General features: G+C 37.0%; 3 protein-coding genes and 1 long non-coding RNA gene across 8 annotated transcripts; 1 reads left to right on the top strand and 3 right to left on the bottom strand.

Annotated features, from left to right (window-relative positions):
• The first annotated feature begins 5,911 nt into the window (after window positions 1-5,911).
• LOC113344296 lies at window positions 5,912-8,632 on the top strand. Of its 2 annotated transcripts, XR_003357741.1 has the most exons (7): window positions 5,912-6,043; window positions 6,216-6,266; window positions 6,531-6,962; window positions 7,074-7,155; window positions 7,261-7,376; window positions 8,116-8,212; window positions 8,496-8,632. It is a non-coding gene; the product is annotated as an uncharacterized LOC113344296 (long non-coding RNA). The 2 variants fall into 2 exon arrangements; XR_003357740.1 differs by having other exon boundaries at window positions 7,261-8,212.
• Window positions 8,633-9,382: 750 nt separating this feature from the next.
• On the bottom strand, window positions 9,383-12,103 carry LOC113344302. 2 transcript variants are annotated; one of them, XM_026588309.1, is made up of 7 exons: window positions 11,962-12,103; window positions 11,755-11,806; window positions 11,353-11,507; window positions 11,196-11,271; window positions 10,641-10,905; window positions 9,814-9,903; window positions 9,383-9,623 (listed from the first exon to the last, which is right to left on the bottom strand). In XM_026588309.1, the coding sequence occupies exons 3-6, from the start codon at window positions 11,393-11,395 to the stop codon at window positions 9,835-9,837; spliced, it is 453 nt and encodes a 150-aa protein (XP_026444094.1). In that variant the 5' UTR covers window positions 11,396-11,507; window positions 11,755-11,806; window positions 11,962-12,103; the 3' UTR covers window positions 9,383-9,623; window positions 9,814-9,834. The 2 variants fall into 2 exon arrangements, with proteins under 2 accessions (XP_026444094.1, XP_026444093.1); XM_026588308.1 differs by having other exon boundaries at window positions 9,849-9,903.
• Window positions 12,104-15,318: 3,215 nt separating this feature from the next.
• Window positions 15,319-16,522, bottom strand: LOC113344374 (NAC domain-containing protein 72-like). Its single transcript, XM_026588363.1, has 3 exons — window positions 16,252-16,522; window positions 15,800-16,152; window positions 15,319-15,693 (listed from the first exon to the last, which is right to left on the bottom strand). The coding sequence occupies exons 1-3, from the start codon at window positions 16,520-16,522 to the stop codon at window positions 15,319-15,321; spliced, it is 999 nt and encodes a 332-aa protein (XP_026444148.1).
• Window positions 16,523-18,179: 1,657 nt separating this feature from the next.
• LOC113344456 lies at window positions 18,180-22,713 on the bottom strand. 3 transcript variants are annotated; one of them, XR_003357829.1, is made up of 6 exons: window positions 22,279-22,713; window positions 21,660-21,726; window positions 21,247-21,531; window positions 20,004-20,984; window positions 19,475-19,570; window positions 18,180-19,372 (listed from the first exon to the last, which is right to left on the bottom strand). XR_003357829.1 is itself a non-coding variant. In XM_026588424.1 (5 exons), exon 5 carries the CDS (start codon window positions 19,127-19,129, stop codon window positions 18,392-18,394), a length of 738 nt encoding a protein of 245 aa, XP_026444209.1. In that variant the 5' UTR covers window positions 19,130-19,372; window positions 19,475-19,570; window positions 20,004-20,984; window positions 21,247-21,726; window positions 22,279-22,712; the 3' UTR covers window positions 18,180-18,391. The 3 variants fall into 3 exon arrangements, 2 of the variants coding, with proteins under 2 accessions (XP_026444209.1, XP_026444210.1); XM_026588424.1 differs by having other exon boundaries at window positions 21,247-21,726; window positions 22,279-22,712; XM_026588425.1 differs by having other exon boundaries at window positions 18,180-19,349; window positions 21,247-21,726; window positions 22,279-22,712.
• Between the last annotated feature and the right edge of the window lie 816 nt (window positions 22,714-23,529).

The raw sequence follows: 23,529 nt of genomic DNA, 5'->3' as shown, positions 1-23,529 counted from the left end.
TGCCATCTTTCCTTACCAAACGAACATCCCAGCGGCACGATTCACTCTTCATAATCACAACTTCGTAGTTAGCGAAGAAGCTCTCAACAGTATAGTTAAAAGGATTGATTTCCAGATCAGCATACGCTTCATTCTTGTATTCTCTAGGGTAAAGGGATCCTAATCACTAGTGGAAAATAGCATTTTCGCGACCGTCAAAGCAAGTCATAGATACGAGTTAAATGACTTGCTTTATCGGTCGGGGAAAGGGTCGATGTTTGAGCGTTTTTTTTATCTATGACGTGTCACTACGGGTCGTTGAAAATCTATCAACGACTGATTTTAACTGTCAATACTTTATGACTGACGTCAATCAGTCACAGATATAAATATTAATATAAAAAGAAATTGATTCAGATTGGTTGTCTGGCCTGACTGAATCTGAAATCAAACACAAATGAAACTCAAATGAGAATCAAATGAAACTCAAATTAGAATTCAAATGAGAATCAAATGAAAACCAAACTCAAATCAAATAAAAATGAGAATCAAATTAAACTTGACATAGATAATCATTCAATTTAACATTCAATGATTCATTGGTTTCAAATTACACAAAAAGGATTAAAATCTGGAAATCTGACCAATGTAATCTTACAACAAAAGCCACTAAACAAGTGTTAAAACCAGCATTATTACCGAATATCTCCATCCCAACACTCTTCATCTCCCACAGTTTCCGAAATTGAAGGAGCTTCATTCGTGGTTCCAGCGAAGAAAAATGGATCTATAAGCATTCATGTTGGGGTCTGATCTTATTGGAGATTCCAAAACCAAATACCAATGCTTAAAACCTGAAATCCCAAATATAATCTTGAACTTAATACGATTTGTAATGAGACTTGGAGAAACTAATAACAATTAAAATGATAACTAGGAATGATGCTTAGATGATAGGTTTTTTTATTTACCTGGGTCCGAGCGGAGCTTGTCCATTATTTGTGTTTCTCAATACCCATCTCTTATCAATGACCTACCAAGAAAAGCAAGTTACATTCAGAAACAAAACTATGTAATAGCCAAACTAGGAGATGGAACATGTTTGCTGGCGAAACAAACCTCAAACTTCTTTGTTGAGCTTTGATATCCCCTACAAATGCCACTTTCATATAATCGAATCCATCTTTAACAAGTAAGTAACCCCTGGAATCCACAATAGCATTCAGATTCAACTATTTTTGCAACAAAATCTGTACATACCCACTGAAGCCTAACTGGTTGCTAGCAAGAGCGAGCAATAAAAATGAGGGAACAATCAGACGAGAAATAAAAGTTTGGTACTAATCTTTTATTGAACAAAAAAGTGGTAGAATCGAATGAATCTCACACCGCAGTAAGATTATTCAATCTGTTAACAACAGTTCCAGATCAAGAAGGATCCAGGAGAACACAGTAGAATGTTGCCAGAAATTAACTATTTGTTAGCAGATGGTTGAATCTAGATACAAAATAATGTAAATTTGCATCTTATCATTATAATTAATCATGACTATACCTTCGCATACATGGCCTGGTCTTCTGTGCTTATTATGTTTAAGAAGTTTCTGTGAAAAACTTCCAAATCTGGAGATACAATTAAGGAATACAAAGTCATAAAGGTACAGAACAGAACTATGATACTATAACCCAATCTAATGAGAACCAACACTACACCAAATTCCCGGAATCGTAATAGCAATTCGTAAAGGCTTATGGGCCTTTACGAATTTCCCGTTACAAATTCTCGTTTCAAAAAATTCGTAACAGGCAAGAGCCATTACTAATTTTTTTTGAAATTTGTAACAGGGGATGAGCCGTTACGAAATTTTTTATAGGCGTGCCAGTCACACGCTTGGTCACACCTGGGTCGTCACACCTGGAGTTTGTGAATATGCCATTCACACGCGTACTATTGTGTTTCCACCCAAAATGAGTAACACTAGAGGATATTTCCTCCCACACGTAAGGGTTATCTCCTACCTTAGTGAATCGAGATGTTTCATTTTTCATGTTTTTTTCTCTCTCTTTTCCGCTCCCGCTTCTCTTCTCTTCTCTTTTTTTGTTCAATCGATTAGCCGAGAAACCATCACAAAAACCTCTCTTGTTTTATCGGTCGGGGAAAGGGTCGATGTTTGAGCGTCTTTTTTATCTATGACGTGTCACTACAGGTTGTTGAAAATCTATCAACGACTGATTTTAACTGTCAATAGTTTATGACTGACGTCAATCTGTCACAGATATAAATATTAATATAAAAAGTAATTGATTCAGATTGGTTGTCTGGCCTGACTGAATCTGACTAAATCTGAAATCAAACACAAATGAAACTCAAATGAGAATCAAATGAAACTCAAATTAGAATTCAAATGAGAATCAAATGAAAACGAAATTCAAATCAAAGAAAAATGAGAATCAAATTAACTTGACATAGATAATCATTCAATTTAACATTCAATGATTCATTGGTTTCAAATTACACAAAAAGGATTAAAATCTGGAAATCTGACCAATGTAATCTTACAACTAAAGCCACTAAACAAGTGTTAAAACCAGCATTATTACCGAATATCTTCATCCCAACACTCTTCATCTCCCACAGTTGCCGAAATTGAAGGAGCTTCATTCGTGGTTCCAGCGAAGAAAAATGGATCTATAAGCATTCATGTTGGGGTCTGATCTTATTGGAGATTCCAAAACCAAATACCAATGCTTACTTGGAGATCACCATTGCTTCTGTTGTATGTTTCGCAAACCCAAGTTTAAAACCTGAAATCCCAAATATAACCTTGAACTTAATACGATTTGTAATGAGACTTGGAGAAACTAATAACAATTAAAATGATAACTAGGAATGATGCTTAGATGATAAGTTTTTTTAGTTACCTGGGTCCGAGCGGAGCTTGTCCATTATTTGTGTTTCTCAATACCCATCTCTTATCAATGACCTACCAAGAAAAGCAAGTTACATTCAAAAACAAAACTATGTAATAGCCAAACTAGGAGATGGAACATGTTTGCTGGCGAAACAAACCTCAAACTTCTTTGTTGAACTTTGATATCCCCCACAAATGCTACTTTCATATAATCGAATCCATATTTAACAAGTAAGTAACCCCTGGAATCCACAATAGCATTCAGATTCAACTATTTTTGCAACAAAATCTGTACATACCCACTGAAGCCTAACTGGTTGCTAGCAAGAGCGATCAATAATAATGAGGGAACAATCAGACGAGGAATAAAAGTTTGGTACTAAGATTTTATTGAAGAAAAAAGTGGTAGAATCGAATGAAGCTCACGCTGCAGTAAGATTATTCAATATGTTAACAACAGTTCCAGATCAAGAAGGATCCAGGAGAACATAGTAAAATGTTGCCAGAAATTAACTATTTGTTAGCAGAGGGTTGAATCTAGATACAAAATAATGTAAATTTGCATCTTATCATTATAATTAATTATGACTATACCTTCACATACATGGCCTGGTCTTCTGTGCTTATTATGTTTAAGAAGTTTCATTGCAAAACTTCCAAATCTGAAGATACAATTAAGGAATACAAAGTCATAAAGGTACAGAACAGAACTATGATACTATAACCTAATCTAATGAGAACCAACACTAGACCAAATTCCCGGAATCGTAACAGCAATTCGTAACGGCTTATGGGCCTTTACAAATTTCCCGTTACAAAAAAATCGTAACAGGAAAGAGCCATTAGTAATTTTTTTGAAATTTGTAACAGGTATGAGCCGTTACAAAAATTTTATAGGCGTGCCAGTCACTCGCTTGGTCACACCTGGGTCGTCACACCTGGAGTTTGTGCGTGTGCCATTCACACGCGTACTATTGTGTTTCCACCCAAAATGAGTAACACTAGAGGATATTTCCTCCCACACGTAAGGGTTATCTCCTACCTTAGTGAATCGAGATGTTTCATTTTTCATGTTTTTTTCTCTCTCTTTTACGCTCCCGCTTCTCTTCTCTTTTTTTATTCAATCGATTAGCCGAGAAACCATCACAAAAACCTCTCTTGTGTTTATCGGTCGGGGAAAGGGTCGATGTTTGAGCGTCTTTTTTATCTATGACGTGTCACTATGGGTCGTTGAAAATCTATTAACGACTGATTTTAACTGTCAATACTTTATGACTGACGTCAATCAGTCACAGATAAAAATATTAATATAAAAATAAATTGATTCAGATTGGTTGTCTGGCCTGACTGAATCTGACTAAATCTGAAATCAAACACAAATGAAACTCAAATGAGAATCAAATGAAACTCAAATTATAATTCAAATGAGAATCAAATGAAAACCAAATTCAAATCAAATAAAAATGAGAATCAAATTAAAATTGACATAGATAATCATTCAATTTAACATTCAATGATTCATTGGTTTCAAATTACACAAAAAGGATTAAAATCTGGAAATCTAACAAATGTAATCTTACAAGAAAAGCCACTAAACAAGTGTTAAAACCAGCATTATTACCGAATATCTCCATCCCAACACTCTTCATCTCCCACAGTTGCCAAAATTGAAGGAGCTTCATTCGTGGTTCCAGCGAAGAAAAATGGATCTATAAGCATTCATGTTGGGGTCTGATCTTATTGGAGATTCCAAAACCAAATACCAATGCTTACTTGGAGATCACCAATGCTTCTGTTGTATGTTTCACAAACCCAAGTTTAAAACCTGAAATCCCAAATATAATCTTGAACTTAATACGATTTGTAATGAGACTTGGAGAAACTAATAACAACTAAAATGATAACTAGGAATGATGCTTAGCTGATAGGTTCTTTTATTTACCTGGGTCCGAGCGGAGCTTGTCCATTATTTGTGTTTCTCAATAACCATCTCTTATCAATGACCTACCAAGAAAAGCAAGTTACATTCAGAAACAAAACTATGTAATAGCCAAACTAGGAGATGGAGCATGTTTGCTGGCGAAACAAACCTCAAACTTCTTTGTTGAGCTTTGATATCCCCTACAAATGCCACTTTCATATAATCGAATCCATCTTTAACAAGTAAGTAACCCCTGGAATCCACAATAGCATTCAGATTCAACTATTTTTGCAACAAAATCTGTACATACCCACTGAAGCCTAACTGGTTGCTAGCAAGAGCGAGCAATAATAATGAGGGAACAATCAGACGAGAAATAAAAGTTTGGTGCTAAGCTTTTATTGAAGAAAAAAGTGGTAGAATCGAATGAAGCTCACGCTGCAGTAAGATTATTCAATCTGTTAACAACAGTTCCAGATCAAGAAGGATCCAGGAGAACACAGTAGAATGTTGCCAAAAATTAACTATTTGTTAGCAGAGGGTTGAATCTAGATACAAAATAATGTAAATTTGCATCTTATCATTATAATTAATCATGACTATACCTTCGCATACATGGCCTGGTCTTCTGTGCTTATTATGTTTAAGAAGTTTCTGTGCAAAACTTCCAAATCTGGAGATACAATTAAGGAATTCAAAGTCATAAAGGTACATAACAGAACTATGATACTATAACCTAATCTAATGAGAACCAATACTACACCAAATTCCCGGAATCGTAACAGCAATTCGTAACGGCGCATGGGCCTTTACGAATTTTTCGTTACAATTCCCGTTACAAAATGTTCGAACAGGCAACAGCCATAACTAATGTTTTTGAAATTTTTAACAGGGAAGAGCCGTTACGAAATTTGTTATAGGCGTGCCAGTCACACGCTTGGTCACACCTGTGTCGTCACACCTGGAGTTTGTGCGTGTGCCATTCACACGCGTACTATTGTGTTTCCACCCAAAATGAGTAACACTAGAGGATATTTCCTCCCACACGTAAGGGTTATCTCCTACCTTAGTGAATCGAGATGCTTCATTTTTCATGTTTTTTTCTCTCTCTTTTCCGCTCCTGCTTCTCTTCTCTTCTCTTTTTTTTGTTCAATCGATTAGCCGAGAAACCATCACAAAAACCTCTCTTGTTTTCTCCATCATCTTCAATAATCTTTAATCATCGATCTACGTAAGTGTTCATCGTCATAGGCTTTTCGAATTTTAGGGTTTCATATATTTTTTTCTAATACGGTTTGTAATCTGTGAATCTGTTAATCTAATACGATTAGTTTCATCTGTGAATCGATTTTAGTCATTCTTCTTCAATTAGATCTAATTTGATTTGTTTTTTCTGATTTCAGTTTAGGTTTTGACGTACTGAAGAATTTAAAGAATTTCTGCCAACTAAGAAGGTATAAGTTCTAAAACATGAACTGATTTATGTTAATTTCTATGTTAGGGATTAAAAAATGAACTGATTTTAGGGTTTTTTGTTGGGTATTTGTTTTATGATTTGATTTTATTTTAGAAACATTAAATCTGTATTATCCATAATATTGATTTGATATTAGATAGCTTTCAATTTGTGATCTCATATAGAATTAACATATGTTCTTGATGGGGTTGAAGGTATAAATTCGATTCTGACAAGGAATTGTGGATTGAGTTTGTTACAGTGGTGGAATTAGAAGGCTACAGGAAGAAGAAGAAAATGGAAGAGGAGATGGTCAAGAACAAGAAGCTGCCGAGGAAGTCTGTTGTTTGTTGTGATGATGGAAGGATTTAGCTGAAATGGGTGCTTGTGTGAGCATTTGCAGTTGAGTTAGATGGTGAAATTGCAGAGATGGTTGCAGAGAGGCAAGAGTTATATGGGGATGAAAAGACTGCGCGTTCAAGGGGTTTTGGGTTTGTCATTTGATTTTCTGATGTAAAAAATTACTAATAACAATTATCTTTATTGTTGCATTATAATGATTGCAGAGGTAAAGACCGATTACAGAGCCAGAATCAGTATTATTAACTAGGACAAGAGCTACTACGTCCACTTCACCAACAAATACATTATTTGCTCAGATCATAACTGCTATCATTACCGGTGATTTGATAATGTGGGTGCTACAGTTGGAACTATTATTTAGTTTGATTAGACTAGATGAGGCTGTATGTAGGTTCATTATAATGTTATTTCCTCTTACAACTTCTTCATTCACACTTCACAGGACACCTATCTAACAAATATTATTTGGTTTCGATAAGGCTAAAGGACCTGTGTGCCCTGTTAATGGAAAAAGGATTCAAGGGGTAAGCTTGTTTCACTTCTAACATACTGTGCCTGATCTTCTCTTTTTTATCTTGATTTCAGTTGGTTTATTTCTGTATCTTGTGTTACCCTTATATTCTGCATAGGGTATGCCAAGTGTTCTTGTGTTCATTGAGGTAATTAGAGAGTGAGTTCTTGTGTGGAATCACACGATGAGTGTGTATAATGAAGGTCAGTGCTTGGTTGCGGAGAAAGCTTCGAGGTAACTATTACTTATGCTGCCTTACTCTTTATGATTGATTGTTGAGTATCTGCTGCTTAGTTTGAGTAATGACTTGGTAGCATAATGGGATACATGACGAAGCCAGTGATTTCATATACAAGAGAATTCATGTTATCTCTAAGTGAGTTGGAGGTTTGCAAAAAGTTTCATGTCGGGTTAGACCAGGCTATCCTACGGCATTACTACTGTTGCTCTTTGTTTTATCACTTTCTGTTGCTCTTTGTTTTATTGCTTAAGTGAACCTTGTCGTAATGTCGGTACATACATATATAGAAGCAGGTAGGAAGTATACAAGGACCTTGTAAGGACGTGGTGGGTGATATGGCTCACTGGTCTTACTCTTTCATAAGTACCATTGCCTCGACCTTTGGAGCTACTTTCTGTTGCTCTTTGTTTTATTGCTTAAGTGAACCTTGTCGTAATGTCGGTCCATACATATATAGAAGCAGGTAGGAAGTATAAAAGGACCTTGTAAGGACGTGGTGGGTGATATGGCTCATTGGTATTACTCTTTGATAGGTACCATTGCCTCGACCTTTGGAGCTGAAGCCCCAGTTGTCTAAGGTTACCAGAAGTTTAACCAATAGCGGAAAACTTGTTCTGCTTTTCTATCTGAATTGTTTATTTTATTGATTCTTCATCATATGGTATGCAAGCATTAATACTCACCTCGGCAAGCAGGTACAAAGAAGAGTGTACTCATCAGTGAATAATGCAGGGTTGTGAATGCAGGCAAGATTATGGATGCAGCTGAAGTTGCCGAAAACAAGCTCTTTCTGCTTCATCCAAACTGCAACCAAACTGGATAGCCATAGGTGAGGATCCTCAAAAGAATCTAAACAAGTAATTGAGTGATTTTACTGGTGATGTTTGCAGTCTTACTTGTTTGTGCATTTTCTTTTCGTAGTGCAGATTGGTTTTCTGTACATCATGCATGTCTTTGCTTACCCGCAGTTTATATGTATCTTTTAGAGATGTGATAGTTCCTGAAGTAATGTTTCTGCATTGTCTAACACTTAACTGCAGGGATGGATGGGGCCAGACTATCCAATCTCCACTGCTTGGTTTTCTGACTGTAGGTCTGTTTTGATTTTGCAGTGGGAAGAAAGAATGTGGGTTACAATGCTAATACGTCTCCACAATGCAGGAAAGAAAGATAAGATCCTGTTATCTTTGTAAGTTTGTAAATAATATGCTTATAGTGGTTTATGTTAGAAGAAACTTAAGAACTTGATACATAGCAACAAAAAATGAAATTGTACTTAGAAGAATTTATTTCCTTTTTCTGATATGAATTGATTGATTGTTATATGAATTGAATGGATGATGAAACTATTGTTGAGTGTGAATGATGAATGGAGAATGGATAGAGTTGAGTGTGGATGATGGATGGATAGGTGTAGGAATTCGGGCTTATTTCCTGCAGAAAATGGACTGTCAGTAATATTGACCTAGTCAAAATTGGTAGACATTGACCAATTTTGACCAGGTCAATGTTGACCGGCATTAATTTTTTTGGTCTGACGAAAACTTTCGTAACGGCTGTGAGCTGTTTCACATTGTCACGTAGTAATGGCTCTAGCCTGTTACTCATTTTCCATTTAGTAACGACTACAACTTGTTGCGACCTCGTTGCTACAGAAGAATTCGTAATAAGAACTTGGTGTTACTAGAACCGTTACAACCAGAATTCGTATAGGCCAGACTGATGTTACTAGAACCGTTACAACCGTACAACCAGAATTTGTAACACAGCTGTTACTAGAACCGTTACAACTAGAATTCGTAACGGCCACGTATCTGCTACAAATAAAATGTAACACCGACTTTTGAACACAGGCGACGGCCGTTACAACCCGTTTTAGTAACGACTCATCTCTGTCACTAATCCCAAAATTTGGTGTAGTGCAACAAGATGGAGAGACAGGATTGCATCGAATAACTACCAAAGCAAGGTCATATTTCATATCATGTAAACTCCTGGGCACAAAGAACAGAGATCTGACTTAAAACCGAATATGCTTCAAGATTTTGAGCATGTGTGAATTAGTTCTTAGAATCTATTGAAAGATCGGAATACTTCATACAAATAAACTGGAAAGTATATAATATATAGAAGATTTGGAAAGGATACTAGAACTAGTGGAAAATAGAAAATCCAGTTGGTGCAAGAGTTCCAGGCTCATCAAAGTCACGCATAATTTCATCTACTTTTCCATCCTGAAGCTGTAATCAAATATCAACACTAAACCAATTAAACAATGCCAAACGCTAAAGAAAAAACAATCCAAACTTCGATAAATACACACTTAACCAATTCCTATCGAACCAAATCTATGCAATCAAAAATCATGCATGGACTGGGACACAAATGTGCTCAATATGACCTCATTAAATAATTTCACTACTTCCCAACCTGCCCTGTGGACGAGAACTCTTAACAATAATCACCTTGACTTCTTTCTTTGGCTTCAACTTTCTCAACATTACAAGCAAACTTTCTTGCCTGCACATGACACAAACTTACACAATTAAGTTATACTCTACAATCAAGATTTTGCTTTGTTTGCAAGAGATTTATCATGGAACAGTATGGCTCATTTTGGTTTCGATACGATAAAAATGAAACTGTATCAGACAACTAGGCTAATAAAACTCTATCATGTAGATGCACACGTATGTATACATATGAAGTATCAGCTGAAAACCAAATACTAACTTCGCTTCAGGCATCTCAAAATCATTTTAACATTTGTTCGTATAACAATTGACCAGCAAGGCAGAAAGAACCACACAGATCCTACGTTCCAGAAACAAAATTGATTCCCATAAGATCTTTGTCAGGATTTAAGGTAAAAGCCTTGCTTCTAAACATGAACTCCACGTCTATACTACAGGACTAGATATACATGTCATCATAAAGTTGCAATTGCACATTTGTACATCATAGGATCTAATATCAATCATCTAGCCATTACACAATACATGCATCAGCTTTCAAAAATGCAATATCTTTAGTATGACCAGCTGCAGAATCCAACAAAGATAACGGTTTGAGCATTTCTAAGCAACTAAAAGCTAATTCCAAGAAGGCAATTATTATCAAACAAGAAACTCAAGCGAATTCACAGAGATGCTAAATCAAAAAGATGAATACAAACAAACCAAACCTAAATAATTTCTTAAGGTTGATAACCCAATAATCAATATGCAAAAAAACAGAAGACTAAAAGAAAAGCTCACCTGCGCAGAAACTAAAACCGTAGTAGTAAACTGGTATCCACCATTCCATACCAGTTCTGATCCGCAGGGCCATGGAATCGTGCCATTGCTGACCAAACGCCATGTTTTAGTGAACGAAGTTAATGGACAACCCGGGTTCCATCTTGAATGTTTACATCTTGAATGAAATGGCTTTGAAGATATGGGAGTTATTGCTTCTTCCCACGGCCTGCAAGATATGTGGTAGTTACGGGATGGGTGGAGCTGGACCTTAAGAAAAAGGATGCTACAAATAATATAAGCACAAGAAAACTGTCAGTACATGTCTGAAATTAAATGCTAAAACTGTTCTATATTGACAACACAATATTGTAGCTCTAATCGGGCGAGGATATTGGTAAAAGATGAGGTTTATCATTCTGGTGTACTCAGCATCACTCTCTAATACCGAGAAGCAAATAGTGCTCTCCTACAAAGAGATTCCCCATGTAATCAAATTAATAAAAAAGTAATAGCTAGCTTAAATTAGATTCTTTAACTAAATGGAAGGGAACCAAAAAGGCATTATATTCTTACACTTTGGACTTAAACCAAGGTGTTGTACCCAGCAACCATCGCACTGCACGCCTTTGTGGAACGCACAACCAGTGCCCTATAAAATCAAGTTATCCATGTATCCATCAAAAATCTATTACAAAATCTGATAAGCAAGAGAAGGGTTTTGTTAAATTACCTGGTTCACAAGCCTTAGCCATTCTAAAGAATTCCTTTTTCATGACAGTTTTTGCACCAAAGTTAGAGGGTTCTTCTGTTTATTAGTCTTAGTAGCAGCAAGAACAACACCTGAATCTTTTCCATCTTGCACTGAAAATGTATATGCATTCGCACCTACAATAAGTACCCAGATCATCACAAACAAAAGTTATTAAATAAATTCCTAAAATCTCACCCAACAAAATCAAAACAAATCCAAAACAAAACATCCTAGGTAAACATATGAGTACAAAATCTAATTAAAATAACCCAAATTAAAAACTTAAGGTTCCATTTTCATGAAAACCCCAAAAATGAAAACAAAATCGAACCACTAAAATCAAAATCAGAAGCAAACAAAAAAAAAAGAAGGTTAAATTACCTTATTTGCTGGTAAATCAGTTGATTCTTCCTCTTCTTTTGTTGGTGAATCCCTGAAATTAGAAAAATAACCAAAACCCAATCACAATAATATCCCAATTCTTCTAACTCATTAAAGTATAACGATCAATTACAAGAAAATATAGTACAAAATCATATTGAAAAACATACATCTATTACAAATAAATATTTTACAGTCAAAGTATACCTTAAAAGTTACACTGCTCTTTTATTTGTGAGAAAAAAAAGCTTTCACATGATAGAAGAAGAAGGAGAAGATATCTCTTCTCTTCCAAGGAGATGAAAGAAGAAGATTGAGAAGATATCTCTTCTCTTTTCTTATGTCGGAGTTAGCAAGAAAAGGAGAGGGAGTGAGATGAAGAAGAGATATTTTCTCTTTCTTCTGTTGGAGTTAGAAATAAAACGAATTAAAGAGGGGAGAGAGATGGTGAGGGAGTTAGCGGCGACTTGAACCGTGGAAAACACTAGGTGTACTGTTCACGGTGTGGGTCGTTCAACAAGGAATAAAACATCAATAAATGTTTTTGTTCAACGACCAACATTTAGGCTAACCCCTATGAGCTAGATTGGATTGTTAGATTGACCAAAAAGTGTCGTAGATCAAGAAAAAAGTGTTGGAAAAAAGTTAACAGTGATAGTTGATAGTTCTCTCACCTAACAAGTGCTCGCAGTCCAACTATCATCGAGATTGAAACGCTGAACCGTTCAACGCTCAAAAAGTGATATAAACGTCGAACCATTCGGCGCTCTATATATTTTACTAATTTTTGAGAGAGAATGTGATGGAGAGAGAAGAAAAAGAGTGAGAGAGAGAGGAAAAAAAGAGGGAAAACATGATGGAGGGAGGAAAAAAAGGGAGAAAGAGGAAAAAATTGGAGAGAGAGAGGAAAAAGGTGGAGATAAAGATAACGATTAGTTTTTTAAAAAATAAAATTATGTAGCGCCGAACCATTCCGCGTTTAGCGCTGTTTTATTCAGCGTTTCGCTGCTAGATTAGCAATACCATAGGACTTAGGAGGTTTCCCAGGCTGACGTGGATGGCCAATCTAGCAGCTAGATATCTAGCCCATAAGACTAAGCCTAACACTCGGATGTTGTCCGCATTTTTATTAAATATCTTGACCGGTCCACGGTCCGTTGACCGTCATTGAAGGTCGGGGTATGGGTCATTAAAAACCCCTTTTCCACTAGTGAACCCAGCCTTACAGTGAGCGAACTCCACCATGATCCTGATAGCATCCCCATTCATCTGAAAAGTCGCACGCTTAAAATTCTCATGAGATAAAATTTTATAGAACAGAGGAATTCGCAGATCCAAGAGAGGAATAGGGAGGCCAGCGAGAAGTTGCCCCAAGGAGATGATGATTTTTTGATCATTCCATTGATCAAACTCAAACCATTTAGGGTTAAGCGCCAAAGTAGGTCCTGATAAAGGAGGAACGGATAATTCAAAACCTATATCTCTGAGTTCAACTTCAAGTATCTCAAAGTCTTGAACCATTTTCCACCCTGCCTTGTGCCCTATTGTTGTTTTTGTAGAATGGGAATATAAATACGAAAAGACGGTCAAGATAATATGGATGATCAAGATGATCAAGAAGACGATACAAAGATAACAAATGGGAGCTTAAAGAAAAGCGAGAGATATGGTAAAAAAAAGGGAAATAAGGATCAAGATCAATTAGGAAAACAACAGCAGTAAGAAAATAAAAGTTACAGAGAGGAAAGAAAAAAAGTAAAAAGAAGAAGATAAGAACGAAGGGGGATATATAAAGGATTCTCTTTCCTTCTTTCGAAATCCACTTTTATGAATGCATTAACGGGTGAGAAGATATGAAGCGACAGTTGCATAGATCCATTGTAACGTGTCCAAAGGTAAGTTGATGAGATCGACACGTGGAGCAGTTAAGTCCGAGATCCCGGAGTATTGTCGGTCAAGGAATATGAAAAGTTAAGAGGGTGCGGAAAATGATATGTAAAGGTGCGAAAGCAACTAAGAAATTTTTTTCTCATCGCTCTTTCTTCAACAAAGACCGCTAAGAGAAGGGGAAAAATGTAGGGGTAAAATATCGCACACGTAGTTACCACGCGAAGCGATATAATTATAAGGGAGCGATCTCACTTGCACATAGCATATCCCGAATCACGAAACTGATGACGTCATAAAGTCACGAGCAAAGTGTGGAAGTTGTGCGAAGTTAAAAAACACGTGCGAGAGGACCCAACATAAGCATGCGAGAACATCGCACGTCAGATCCGAAAATAAGGGCGTTATTAGTTGTCCTCCACTATGTAAAACTCCTATATATAGGACCAACCGCCACTGTAGTGAGGGAGACCTTTTGGAGAGTTGAGATAGAGCTTTAGGAGAGAGAAAGTTATTTGCTCCCCAAGTTAGGGTTTTATCGTCTTTCTTTGTATTGATTTCTAAACTTAATAAAACTCTTACAAGTGTTCTTCATCATGGTTTCATAGTTTAGTTTATAGATTATTCAAGGGGTGTAATTGGGGGATTTCCTGCAACTACAACATTTGACATGAGTTGTCCTGAATTTTCCATCTTTTTCCTGGCTAACACTCCTAAACTCATGACCATCACTAGATAAAAACAATGTTGCTTCAATAGACCCATTTGATGTGTGAATATACATGTTTGAATTGACAATGTTAATCTTACGTCTTGTGTGTGACTAAATAGACAGATTATTAGCTAGCCTCTCGTTTTTTCCCTCGGCAAATGTATATTGTAAGGACATGCTTATCAGATATCAGCAAAAAGATACAATCCCAGTGTCCATAAGACTTTGTTTAGTACAAGCACTAAATAAACACAAAAATAAGGCAAATGCTAACAACCCAAAAAAAGAGATAAAAGAAAAACCTAAAATCTGAAACAAAGTTTCATACAGATTATTAGCTCTTTGTATCGCATCTCTCTTTTTTTGTATGTCATCTCTCTTATATCAGGTATAATAATAATCATACAATGATGAATAAGTCATTTCTTGCTTTAGGCACCACCGTGTGCGTGACCCATTAAACTCTTAATTGTCACGTTCACAAAACTTAGCAACTAGAATATCATGCATGCAATATAATGATGAATTGTTCCACGGCTGGCTAACTTATCGAGTAGGAATAGCTGTCTAAGTGGACCCAAAAAACAGATAAAGATAGGTTTGGCACAACTGAGAAGAAGCAATCACATATGGATATAAATAAGCAACAAAATAGAGCTCACAAACATATTAAAGTAAGTCACATGAACACTTGGTTTAATAGGTTGAATTCCATATATATACCGCGTTACCAACTACCACACTCCAAATCGCCTTCATAGTTTGTTGGTTCAGGCGAAAATAAATATAAGAAATAAACGCAAATTAACTATGATGAAACTAGATTTTAGTAAATTAAGAACCCATGTCCGATGCCTCTAAAGAAAGAACAAGAACCCGATGCTTGATTATAATACAAAATAGTACTCAATTAAGCTTATACATCTAAGCTGCATGGGAAACTAGATGTGTAACATTATCTTAAGCTATTTGCGCTGATGCCGCCGTTGACGTGACTTCTGTGGCGTGGGAACTGGACAATGTGTCCGGTTACAACTCATAAAGGGGAGTTGCTCATCAGTGAGAATCTCTTGACCATCAAAATCATAGAAATCTGGATGGGTTGGGTCCGTGTCTGGTAGATTATTAAAGTACTCGTTTGTTTGATTTTCTTCTATCAGTTCCCTCTCAAAGAGTTCATTTTCCTCCGATGGACTTAGACCAGTTCCAAAATATGGAAACGGATCGACGAATTCCTCTTCACTATTATCATCAGAATTAGCTGGAGTATAGACCGGTTCTGAGTTTCCTGTCGTTCTAGGAGGATTCAAATATATTTTACACAAGGCAAAATCTGTAAACTGCAACAGAATCAAACATACCAAATCAAAATTTATAAACTGCAGCAAAATCAAAGATAATAAATGAGAATTTATAAACTGCACCGAAATTTATATGCGTACTTACCGCCTTCACTTTACTGCCTTGATCGATTGAATGTTCAATATCAGCAGTGTCAGGATCTTCAGCAGATTTTGCTGGGGCGGACGCAACGTACTCGTGCATTTTGTAGTCAGTCTTAGTTTCGTTTCCTTTGATCCGTAACTCCTTATCATCCCATTTATAGTAAACCAAAGTCCTTTTAGACCCAATTTCTCTCTCATTTTCGTCCTTAATCGCCTGAGTAGTCCCGGTAGCTTTCCAATATCCTCCACGGCCGCCAGCATCACGTTTAGGACGATTCCCGTTGGGATATTTTCGTTCTCGTTTGGTAAAGAAATACCATTCTGATCCATCCACAGCATATTCCTTATACATATCTATTAATTGATCATGAAAAAGAAAAACAACACGAGTATTGGTTAAAAATATATACAAGTATGTGAGAATCATAAATATGTGCATGCATGCATGTATACCTGTAAGCTCCGCAGGTGCGTAGTCGCGGATGTTTACCTGTTGGATGTAGTTAGGATCTAATGGTTTTCCTATGATTTTGTTAGTGAGGTGATGAGATATTAGCTCAGCATCAGTTGGTTTAAATCTAAAACCAACTGGTATACTTTGTATGTAACACTCATGATCAACAGGGTAGCCCTTGAAAGTTTTTAAGTAACATTGATCACCAACTTTGCAGTATTTTTCAGATGGAGATAATTCTGACTTTGTATCCAAGTTTTGGTCACCCATCGTCGTCTTCTTAAGTTAAAACAATCAGAAAATTAAAAAAAAAAGTTGCACGACAAAACTTAGGATTATCAAAGTAAACCAGTATCAAAACTTAGGATTATCAATGACAAAAGAAAACCAGTATTACCTTAAACCGAGAGAAGGGAAGAAGAAACAGAAAAGAGAACGTCGTCTGAAGATTAAACACCGGCACAAGAGAAAGTGATGGAAAGTTGTATATATTTCATGTTATAGAGTTTGATATTCACAAGTTTTGTAGAGTTCAGATGCATATTAAACTCTACCGCCGGTATCAAAAAAAATATTTAAATTCTACCGGTGAGGATTACTAATTTAATTTGTGTCAGTGTTGTATGCTACTCGGACTCTAATCTATGCAGCTGTAGCCAGACGGTTTAGCCAAGATGTAGCAGCCGTAGGACCAATAGGACTCCATTCCGCTTAGTAATTTCTAAGCCTGAAGAATCATTATTATCAGTAGCATTTGGTCGTGTACCTGCTGGTGGCTGCTTGTATCTGAGGATAGGATGCTGAAAGTAATAAATTATAGTTTTAGTTTAAACAGTTCTTTCGAGTTAAGTTAATTGTTGAATTTGTGGTGTTGTTTAAACCCCGTGTTGGATAGTGATGTTAGTTGCTTTTCTTTTAGGGTTTCTCTCGTATTGTTGTAGTCTTCTCTGTAAGGTTATAAGTAAGGAATTAAAGAAGAAATAAGCTGCCATGTGTGTTCAATCATCTCTCTACCTAGTACAACGATCGGTATCATCCAATGGATTTTATGTGTATTCTAAAATGACTGGTGAAACCTTCATCAAAGATGTCGACCACATAACTAATAAACTTACTCAACTGGTCAAAATTCTTACTGATAAATGTCCTGCTGATGCAGCAGCACATGAAATCTTACTCACAAGACTTGTGCAGATCTCAGAAGAAACTCTGAAGCACCTTCAGATCTCTCCTAGAGACATCCATATCCACAACAAGAAACTTCAACCCCCTCCTCCTGGCCACACATTCCAATATCATAAATCCTTGTGGTCTTTCTTATCTCGTCATAAATCTTTTACAGTCTCCATTTTCTATTTATGCTCTCGGGAGTCGAAAGCACGGCCGTCCGGTAGTACTTTCCGGTTAATAATATCGCATAGTAGTAGGTAAATTACACAGTTCAATTCAGTAACTTCAATCTATTACTAAATTAGTCCAATATTCCCAAATTATTGCATACGGATATGGAAACTTGGTAATTCTCTTCCAAGCCAACACTTGTGACTTGACATCGGAAGAGGTAGCCCATTGCAGACCAAGAGACTGGATGAAATAACTCAATGAAAACAAAGCAACTTCACACGGCAGCTATGGGCAGTTTCCTCAACTTCCAGACTACACATTAGACAAAGATTCGCGGCTGCAACTGAATTCCTATTCTTGCAGCATATGGTGAAAGAAAAACTGGGGGAGCCATGTGATCTAGTAGTTGGCTAACAGCATCATCCAGGATATTGTCACACTGGTCCCTGACAAGTTCTCTATACAGCTCATCTAGACTGAATCTGTTACCCTGCGCAACATGTCTTCAGGCTTTCTGGTAAACTGAATGCTTCGCAAATCATGTCTCAGCTTAAGTAGATCAATACTCTCGGATCAAGTGCTTTTCTAACTTTTTTTCGACGGATAAAGGTTAAAATTTTATTGAGAAGGAAAAAAAGAAGGTACGGAAGAAGAGGCACTCTAGGTGCACAAAGGCCTAAGCAAATGTAAGGCATCACAAATAACCGCAAGGCAAAATGCCTCGCAGCACATCAACAAAAAAAAACACATAAAAACAACGGCAAGCTACATAGAGTGACTAACACACCATGCCTCCTATTTCTTCTTTTTAGCAGAAGTTCTCTTACCCCTGCCTAGGTTCTCATTTTGCTGCTCTCCTTTCCAACCTAGCTTCGCAAGTTCTCTATCAGCCGCTGTTTTGTCGCTCTTATGTTTTTCAACAATTTCACTAAAGATGTTTTTAGTTTCATCTTTTTTACTTCCCTGGACTCCAAGTAAAGCACTTACCTTCAAAAGATTCTCCACCTGTTGGTTTTTTGGTATAGGTTGTCTAATAGATATATCCTTGAGAGTCTTCAATTTTCCAGTTCCTTCTTCATCACTTGAAGACCTTTCATTCTTGTCAGTTCCAAATTCAGATTCTTCATTTGACTCTTCACAAGTCTCCACTGTCACATTATTCTCTATTTCATCCATTGGTTCACTGCCACAGTCTTCTTCCCCGTTTCCAGAAGTTCCCATCATCAAACTAGCAGATTCTCCTTCTTGAGATAAGATATCAAAAGGATTAAGATAACTGGTTGCTGCTTGCTTTGGTTTAATACCCTGTCTGCCTAAGTTCTTTCTCCTTCTTGCATATGTCCAATGTTTTTCTAAGGTTTGAGACTCTGTCTCTGAATTGCCAACTTCAGTCACCTTCCCATATGTTGTACTAGGATTAGCCGGTTGCTTTTCTAAATTGCCAACTTCAGTCACCTTCCCTAAGTGCTTTTCTAAGTTGCAGCTGCCAGCCATTACGGGTGTAGAAATCACGAAATCTGATGCTTCTCTCATTGTTTAATATAACACGAATCAGAGCTTGCAGCTCAACCCTTGTTTTCGACTGGTACAATACAACTTGAGTCTGTCTTTATCCTCCCCACCACAACTTTACGCCAGAAAGACTCCTTTTCTTTTGAATATCTTCATATCCATTTGGCCATTAATGCTTTGTTCACCAATTTCAAGTTGCAAATGCCTAACGCACCATTTTCCTTGGTTTACAGACCTTCAACTGCATAAACCCAACAACATAGTCTGTTTTCACAAACAACATCAAAAATAAGAAAATCTCTTTTTACTGAAAAAACATACACTCACAATTGCCACATGTTTTGAAGAAAGAACATGAAAAATTACCTGATACAAAATCTCCATTTCCGATTCCGCTCATGCCATATGTCAAAATCAATATAGAACCCATTTGTACTTCCTTGTCAAGTAACTAGAATATTTCTGAAAAACAGAATAAAGAGAACTCCTTTTAACCACCATCAAGAGAATATCTGTTCATAATCTGGATCTTTATCACTACTATGATTAACTACTCGTGAATAACCAGTTGAGCTTGAACCTCAGCAGATGTACAAGATAATAGAATCAACAACGATGCTGATAACAAGTTTTTTGAAGAAATATATGATGATTTTTGAAAAGGCAATAACAATTATCTTACAGTGATATTAGAATTCTTACACAAATTAGAAGTAGATTTTGTGATTTTTGGATAATTCAGAGATGTGATGAATGCCACACGGAACCTCAACTGGTATTTTATCTTGGTTCATGTACATATATCACATCATTAATACGCATAGAAACACACAAGCAAGGAAAAGAGAAACAAAAACAAAGAACAAAAAAATTAAAAAAGGAAGAAAGAAATTACTTGTGAGTAAGAGAGAAACGGAAGCAACAGCAGCAACTCAAGAGTACGTGGAGAAGGTACCGTTCCAAGTCAGAATCCTCTTGCTGATGAAAGAGACGTAGGAGTGTTTGACTTAAAAGGAGAATGATGCAGGCCACATGGCAAAAACACTCCAAAAGTTATTGACAATAGAAACTTGCAATTATACACATTACAAGATTGAGACGTCAGACAAGGCTTGAGGCAATGCCAGCTACCACTGGAACTGGACTCGTCCACATCTGGTATTTGCAAAAAAACATGTACTCTGTGGTAACAACAGATATGTCACTGTCATGGCCGTAAAACCCGAGGAAAATCAGTCCGACAAACACTGGATGCTCTTCTAGCCTGTTTTCTTGTTTTCCAACAGCAACAGCGTCCTTAAGCACAGCCATGTCAACAGCTGCTACTACGTCCGGAGATTTAATAGTCCCAACCCTTATCTCGGTGCCTTGATTTTAATGCTTACATAGAAACCTGGCAACAAGAAACTGATGGTTGCACCTTCCTTGCCTCGGAATTTATCATGGTGTTGCCTCACCGTATCCTTATCAGCAGTAGCACCGACATCATTCTCCATTCCCATGTCTTCTTCTACCACATCCTTATCAGCATCAAAATCATTTTCCAACCCCATCTTTTCCTCTTGCGTAGCTATGTCGGACTGGAAATCTTCAAATCCTGCCTCCATATCTGAGAAAGTATCATCCACATCCCTGATTCGAACATTGGGACATGGCCCTGATCCCAATTTCTGCTTTACTCCCTTTCGTGCCGGTTTAGCATTATCAGCAACTCTCTTAGACAGAAGTTTGAGATAGTACTGGTTTGTCGGATCGCAATGAGATATTTTGACCCATAGGTCCAGCACTTTCAGGCTGCTCCAACCTGTTTTTGTTCGTTTTGAGTTTGTTTCTTAGGAAATGTTGTAGACTGCTTTAGTCTTGCTTCCCTTTATATCTGCAACATAGACACTACAATAGATTAATGCAAAGGAGATGATAAAGAAATCATACCATAATAAAATTTACTGAAAATAAATTTTTACTCGAGTATATTGAATGGCTATACTATATTTTTTTTCTGTGTGAATATACTGGTGCCTTGCCACAAGTTTCTGGACCAGTAACGGTAATATAGCTTCAAAAATATCCTGCTTGGTAAATCCGGTTCATATGTGATAAAACTGCAACACAAGGTCTAGGAGTTTCTGTCCTATTACCTTGGAAAAGTGCAAGAGCAAAGACTCCTGGTAGCATAGAAAGTAGTGACGCCACATCAGTTTTCCTTAGTGAACTTATGCTTTGTCTTAAGAAAGTCTGGAGGCGTGTGCATGAGGATCCGCGGAGTAACTCTCATACAAGCAGCCTGAGCCTCTTCAGATGAATCATCATAAAGAAGTTCAGGAAATAGAGACACTGGAATATCTAAGTGATGGTCAGAGCAATTCTCCGAGCTTTGCTTGTTGGGCGGGAGTATATTTGAACATTTGTCAAATTTGTCATGTCTGTCACACATAGGACAATGGAATCCACAACTGATAAGATCTATGGTTTGATTCTTTCTGTCATTTTCAAATAAGAAAAGCTACAATGACACGGATCCAACTGCAATCATAGACCCGTAGAGGCATACCATGAAGTATCCAAGAGAAAATGGAATAATTTTATCAACATTACTGCACTTTTTCTTCCTCAAGATCCTGCAATGGAGCAACACCAAATTTTAAAGTACAAGTTTAGAAAGCCCATTTAAATTTTTGACACAGAAAGTAACTATCCTGTAATCTTTGAAGCTGCATTTACCACTGTAACTCCTCCCTGTATATATAGGTAAGGTATGTGAACGGTTTCGGAAAATGCCCTTTTCTTGTTAATCTATGATGATTTAAGGAAACCACCAGGAAGAAGACCCAATCTTAGCTCTATTAACTAAAAATCTATTAATGTAAAAACTTAATAGATCTACAATAACTCAAAATTACAAATTCAGAAGGAATCCATTGGTCTGCACACAGATACAATAAAAATCAAAATGACATGAATACACCAAGCTACCAACTATGAATTATGGACATTTACAACAAAATTGAAAAAGGGTACTTTAAAACATAGAAATAAACAAAAATCCCTAAATGCTTCAACACCAGGCAGTACACATGAATCTCTCTAAACAGCAACAAAATGAATCTAAATCCACAAATACCAAAATCAATCTAAAATGGAGAAATCCGAAATAGAAAAAAAAAACAAACCTTAAAATGGTGTATGCCATAGAACAGGCCAAGATTCTACTCCGGCATCCCAGGCCTTACCAGATGAACGATCCACCATCAACAGAATAGGTGAATGATCCCGGAGCTGTCCTTTTCCGATTCCGCCCAAACCGAATGTCCAAATCAGTACATCACTTTCCTGATGAATCAATCGTGCTCGAATCTCGGACATCGTAAAAATTGAAATTGCAAAAAAAATTTAAAGAAATTAGAAAGATTTTACGAAATTGATTCAGGAATTTGGAATGGTTTTCACTTCAGAGTCGGAGATAATATTAGGGTTTGGATCGAAAATAAAATTGAGTTTTGGTAGTGGTGGTCATTAGAAACATTTGACGAAATGGATTCAGGATTTTTTTGATGCTTTTCACTTCAGAGATAATATCTAGGGTTTCGATCCAAAATAAAATTGAGTTCCACAAGACAAGACTACCAAGTACCGATAGTGGTGGTCACCACGAGACTGACTAGAAGAGTCAAGAATGGAAATATGCTATGGAGACCCTATGACATGGCGGCAAGTGTCGCACAATGAGTAATTAGGGTGAGTTTAAGTAGTTGGTCTTGATGATCAAACAAGCAAACAAGAGTTGCATTGTGATTGTCAAACAAATTGGTGAAGTGAAGCATACATGACGCATGAGTAACTAGAGTGAGTTTAAGGAGTTGGCCTTGATGATCAAAGCACAAGGATGGTCCGTGCATTAGTTTAGAGCAAGAAATTGACAGGCCAAGGCGGCTGAGCAAAGGATCAAGGTTAAATTCAGTAAAGCGCAACAGTTATGCAATACAGCTCAAGTGACGGTTAAGAGTTGGTTACGAGCTTCACAAGCATGCCAAACACGCGAGGCAAAGAAGAACGGTTATAAAGGGGGTTTATAAGCGCGGGAGAAGGTTCATAACTGTAAGACAACAAGAGTTGGATGATTGGCGCGAGTTGGAAGAGAACTAGCCAGTTAGCATAGTTACTGGCGGTTACAGAACTGCTCCACGGGACAGATGGCTGTCCCATGCGTGCGCAACGTTTGTGCACGGTTTGGCCAAGTAAAGCTGCTGTATAAATAGTCCTTAAGGCATGGAAAATTCGGCAGGCTTGCATATGTAAGTGACAGACTCAAAATATGAGAGTGTTTGTAAGGCTAAGTCTTGGTTCAAGGTGAACAAGTCTGTGTAAGTCCCTAAGTGGGCAAGTTTTGTATTTCTTCCCTTTGATGTAATAAAATAGTTGAT

Source organism: Papaver somniferum, unplaced genomic scaffold, assembly GCF_003573695.1.
Source record: "Papaver somniferum cultivar HN1 unplaced genomic scaffold, ASM357369v1 unplaced-scaffold_76, whole genome shotgun sequence".
Lineage (NCBI taxonomy): Eukaryota > Viridiplantae > Streptophyta > Magnoliopsida > Ranunculales > Papaveraceae > Papaver > Papaver somniferum.
This window is presented reverse-complemented; position numbering and strand designations above follow the sequence as displayed.